The following is a 6,000-nucleotide window of genomic DNA, read 5'->3' as shown; positions in this document are numbered from 1 at the left end:
TACTTGTAAGCTTTACTGGGTACGCCTTATATACCGCTTTTGGGCAACCCTCACAACAACTAAGAGATCCATTCGAAGAACACGGGGACTAGTTGAAGTAATGAGCCTCCCATATGGGGAGACTCATTACTTCAACTGAGATAATGAAAAATTATTTCATTTTTTAGTTGGAACCTTAGGCGGTTCTCGAAAAAAGATAGCGAAAAAAATTATCCCTAAAGTCGAGACTAAAAGGAATGTATAAACCAATGCTTCCATAGATTCGATCGTGGTTTACAATTATAGCTTCCACACCTATTCATTTGGCATCATTTACCATATAAAGAAAAGGAAAGAGTCAAAGAAAAGATGGTGATTCAAGTCAAGATTTCTTCAGTACCCTAACCCTATGTCAAATCAAAAAAAGAGGCGAAAGATACCAGAGCAATGTTGTATCAGACTACTTGTCTCTTTGTAGTTGGATCCCCAAGTTTTTGGAATGCTCCAAATTCCACTTGAGCATCCAAATCTGGATCAATGCCAGCAAAAACATCTCTGAACAAGGTTCTAGCGCCATGCCAAATGTGTCCGAAAAAGAAGAGCAAAGCAAACGTAGCATGGCCAAAAGTGAACCAACCCCTTGGACTGCTACGAAAAACGCCATCAGATTTCAAAGTAGCCCGATCTAATTCAAAAATTTCACCTAATTGGGCACGTCTAGCATATTTTTTTACAGTCGCAGGATCACTATAACTGACTCCATTGAGTTCGCCACCATAGAACTCAACAGTTACACCTACTTGTTCAACACTATACTTTGATTCTGCCCTTCTAAAAGGAACATCGGCTCTAACAATTCCGTCTCCATCTACCAAAACTACCGGAAATGTTTCAAAAAAGGTAGGCATACGACGTACAAAAAGCTCGCGCCCTTCTTTATCTCTAAAGACGGGGTGTCCTAACCACCCAACAGCTATTCCATCCCCGTTGTCCATTGACCCTGCTCTGAATAATCCCCCTTTTGCTGGATTATTACCAATGTAATCATAAAAAGCTAATTTTTCGGGAATTTTAGACCAAGCTTCCGATAAACTCAGATTTTGGGCTAGTCCGGCGCTAACTCTTCGATATATTTCTTGCTGAAAGTATCCCTGATCCCACTGATAACGAGTGGGACCAAATAATTCGATTGGGGTAGTTGCTGAACCATACCACATAGTTCCAGCAACAACGAAAGCTGCAAAAAAAACAGCAGCGATACTACTGGAAAGTACAGTTTCAATATTGCCCATACGTAATCCTTTGTATAGACGTTGAGGCGGACGGACACTAAGATGGAATAAGCCTGCTAATATGCCCAATGTACCCGCTGCAATATGATGAGAGGCTATTCCTCCGGGAACAAAAGGATCAAAGCCTTCTGCGCCCCACGCTGGACTTACGGGTTGTACTTTTCCAGTTAGTCCATAAGGATCGGACACCCATATTCCAGGACCATACAAACCTGTTACATGAAATGCGCCAAAGCCAAAGCAAGCCAACCCTGAGAGAAATAAATGAATTCCAAAGATCTTAGGCAAATCCAAAGATGGTTTGCCCGTACGTTCATCACAGAATATTTCTAGGTCCCAATACACCCAATGCCAGATAGCTGCCAAGAAGCACAAGCCAGAAAACACAATATGTGCCCCTGCCACACCTTCATAACTCCAAATACCGGGATTCGTTACAGTTCCTCCTGAAATACTCCAACCACCCCACGAATTGGTTATTCCTAAACGAGTCATGAAGGGTATAACGAACATACCTTGTCTCCACATTGGATCAAGAGCGGGGTCAGAGGGATCAAAAACCGCTAATTCGTATAAAGCCATCGAACCGGCCCAACCAGCAACTAGGGCTGTATGCATTATATGGACAGAAAGCAATCGACCGGGATCATTCAATACGACAGTATGAACACGATACCAAGGCAAACCCATGGAAATACCCCTTTATCAAAGAAAAATAGACACTATGTCACTTTATTTTATCGCATTGGAAAAGACTATACTATGTATCTAACCTTTTCAGTAGATTCCGTATGAGAAAGGGTTAATTTTTATTCCGTTCCATTGAAAATAATGGAACAATTCTGTTCGTAAGAACAAAGAGAAGCAGATCTATTCTATACCCGATAAGTACCAATACGCAATGGGAGGATTAGTTCTACTTTCGGGAAACGAATGCATAGATACTTGTTTATTACTCCAACGATTGATCCGTTAGTTAAAATTTTTCTTTATTCATTCTGTCTTACTCTATAAAATAAACCTTCCAATTTATGTATAAAAATCTATGTATAAAATACAATAAACAGAAAAAGGGATGAAGACGATAAAGCCATTGTTATGTTTCCACATTAAAGTGAAGTATAGTACTCAATTTTTTCTTTAATTTAATGCCCGTTGGTGTTCCAAAAGTACCTTTTCGGAGTCCTGGAGAGGAAGATGCAGTTTGGGTTGACTTATAGTGCGACTTGTCAGACATATTGGGTTATATGGAATTTACCCGTTCTCTCCCTCGATCGAAATATCCTCTGTTTCGCCTAAGAAATATTGTATTGAGTGAACCATCAATCATTCGGAGCGTGAAGTGCAATTAGATCAATTTATTTATTTTGAGGATCAATTAGGAGAATTTATGGTTGACTTGGAAAAATAAAAATAAAATAAAGTAATAAAGTATCCAGATAAAATAAAGTAATAAAGTATCCAGGCTCCGTTCAGAAAATACCAAATTGGTAATCCATGTAATGTATGATTACCGCTTGTATCATAAACGATTCTTATCCTTATTATAGGAGTGATTTCAAACGTCCAACCAATAACCAACGGAATAGTATGATGAGTACATCGAATGATTGGGGAAAGGCATGAAACGAATTGAAAAAAAAAAGTCGTAACAAAAAGAAGTGGTACTGAGACCATTTGCCCTATATGTGCAAATGGAATTCGGACAGATCTTTTCCCGGAGTAGAACATGAACCTAAAAGAATTGAAAAGGCCCATTCAGAAACAAGAAAATTACATCGTGATTTGAATGTCGATGAAACAATACATCAATGAGAGAGATTTGTTCAATTTCAATAAGTTCAGTAAATTCTTTTTTTATAGGTAAGGAAGCCAAAACTCATCTCATGTCTTTTTAAAAATGGAAGCTTTATTAGAAAAACAAAAACCTATTACAGAAAAAAAAAAAAAAAAAATAGAACTGGAATCGACACATTGATTCTTTTTTCGCAATTTTTTTGAACCGTATGCATCCAAAGGTGCACGTACAGTTCCTAAAGGAACCAATTTTGTCCTAATCAACCGACTTCATCGAGAAAGATTACTTTTTTTAGGTCAAGAGGTTAATAGCGAGATCTCAAATCAAATTGTTGGTCTCATGGTATATCTCAGTATAGAAGATAATACTAGGGATCTTTTTTTGTTTATAAACTCTCCCGGCGGATGGGTAGTATCAGGAATAGCTATTTATGATACTATGCAATTTGTGCCACCCGATGTGCATACAATATGCATGGGGTTAGCCGCTTCTATGGGATCTTTCATTCTGATCGGAGGAGAAATTACCAAACGTCTAGCATTCCCTCACGCTTGGCGCCAATGAGTTTTTATTTGAAAAAAAAAAGAAAGACTATGCCTTCGCCATATTGAATATGAATAATAAGTAATAATAGCATGGCACTTCGAGTTCGATATGAACAAACCATTATTGTTTTTTCATAACATGAGATTTTGTATCGAGATAGTAGTATGAAACAAAGGTTATTTCCGATTTGTTGATTTTATGTGTCGGGGGTACATTTCAGCGTCACAAACCATTTTTCTTCCACACCAGAAGTTTCTTTCTGATATTTATGTTATGGAAGAGTACGAAAATGAAAAAAAAAAAGATCAGTTTTCCTTATTTGATCGTATCAGAAAGGCACTTTGGGATTGCTAAATCACAGACGAGATAAATATATAAAGCAACAGAACCATCATAGTATTTTTGACTCCTACGAAAGGAAGGGTGGTAAATGGATCATTCAACGATCTGAATCAGATGGATTCTCTTTCTTTCTTAGATAGAATAGAAGAGAAGAAAAAAGTAAATTCCATTGCGGAGCCGTATGCAACGCACAGAAGATGCCTGTACGGTTGTTCAATTTCTTCTTGTTATTTTTTTTTTATCCCTTACATTAGCCCAATCATACGAGATAGAGGAACCGTTCATGATGTTATATCAATATCAATATATTTAGGGTCATGATTCATCAACCTGCTAGTTCTTTTTATGAATCACGAACAGGGGAATTTGTCCTGGAAATGGAAGAACTACTGAAACTTCGTGAAACCCTCACAAAGGTTTATGTACAAAGAACGGGCAAGCCTTTATGGGTTGTATCCGAAGACATGGAAAGGGATGTTTTTATGTCAGCAACAGAAGCCCAAGCTCATGGCATTGTTGATCTCGTAGCGGTCGAAAATGAAAATACCGGGGATTTCGTGTAAATCCATTTCAAACCATAATTCGAATTTTCTGTGATTTGGTATTGAATAGAAAAAATTCATAATCATCAATCCAATCATCAGGTTAAGATCGATCTAAACCAACCCATTCCATTCTAATTCTATATATACATATATATATATACGACATGCCAACTATTAAACAACTTATTAGAAACGCAAGACAGCCGATAAGAAATGTTACGAAATCTCCCGCTCTTAGAGGATGTCCTCAGCGTCGAGGAACATGTACTAGGGTGTATGTGCGACTCGTTCAGATCATGAGTTCGAACAAATGAGACAATTTTTCCAGTGTCAATGACCGGTACCAATGAATAGGGTAAATGGAAAAGATCTATCATATACCTATATTGTGTATGGAATTTATGGTTTCCATTGGTGCAAATCCAATCACCTAGATTTGAGATGAAAAGCAATTCCCCATTGGTAGCAAATAGTTATCCATTAAGCGGAGGAAATAGTATTATAAGAAGCAAAAAGATTATGCGCCTATTGTTAAAAGAGCGGACTAAGAGGGTCAGCTACCTAGCCAACTTTCCTAATTAAATGCCGTCACTGTATAGATAACTCTTAGTGTGAAAAGAGTTATTACTCTATAATTGATGGGTAGAGCCAAAGAGTGTGAACTATACAAGTTCACAATACCATTTGGTTAAATGAAAGAAGAGGCTCCGGTGTATAGAGAGGACCTCACCGTTTAAGAAGTAACCATAGAAACGATGGAACCCACTATTTTTTTTGAGTATCATTATAATTTCTTATTTGCAGGTGAAATGCCTGGACGGAATAAAAAATTGTGGTCAGGAAGGTTATAGTAGCAAAAGCCATTGGAATTTATATTTTATATATCGGAATAATCCGTTTTGTTATTAATCGACCGTGAGAGGGGAAAAGGATGACTGAAAGAATCGAAATCAATTAGTTATTCATTAAGGTTTAATTTGATTCAATGACCAGAGTTAGACGGGGATATACAGCTCGGAGACGTCGAACAAAAATTCGTTTATTTGCATCAACCTCTAGAGGAGCTCATTCAAGACTTACTCGAACGATTACTCAACAGAAAATGAGAGCTTTGGCTTCCTCTCATCGAGATAGAGGCAGGCAAAAGAGGGATTTTCGTCGTTTGTGGATCACTCGGATAAATGCAGTAACTCGTGATAATAAGGTATTGTATAGTTATAGTAGATTAATACACAATCTGTACAAGAAGCAATTGCTTCTTAATCGTAAAATACCTGCACAAATAGCTATATCAAATAAGAATTGTCTTTACATGATTTCCAACAAGATCATCAAATAAAGTAGATTCTAAAGTAATATACAGTACAGGAATGATTGAAACAGAATTCCCCGGAGAAGGAACTCCGGGAAAATAGAATAAAAAGAAATTAAGATAGTAATAGGAATGAACGAATATGTTTCAATAAAAAAAATTTTCTCCATTTTTTGTTTCTTATAA

At 37.2% G+C, this 6,000-nt stretch overlaps 1 protein-coding gene across 1 annotated transcript; it reads right to left on the bottom strand.

The window, feature by feature from the left end:
- Window positions 1–290: 290 nt before the first annotated feature.
- On the bottom strand, window positions 291–2,235 carry LOC135657868 (photosystem II CP47 reaction center protein). Its single transcript, XM_065176032.1, has one exon. It carries the CDS (start codon window positions 1,959–1,961, stop codon window positions 435–437), a length of 1,527 nt encoding a protein of 508 aa, XP_065032104.1. The 5' UTR covers window positions 1,962–2,235; the 3' UTR covers window positions 291–434.
- Between the last annotated feature and the right edge of the window lie 3,765 nt (window positions 2,236–6,000).

The sequence above is a fragment of the Musa acuminata genome, unplaced genomic scaffold (genome assembly GCF_036884655.1).
Source record: "Musa acuminata AAA Group cultivar baxijiao unplaced genomic scaffold, Cavendish_Baxijiao_AAA HiC_scaffold_319, whole genome shotgun sequence".
Taxonomy (NCBI): domain Eukaryota; kingdom Viridiplantae; phylum Streptophyta; class Magnoliopsida; order Zingiberales; family Musaceae; genus Musa; species Musa acuminata.
The sequence above is the reverse complement of the archived record's forward strand: the minus strand, read 5'-3'. Positions and strand labels throughout refer to the sequence as shown.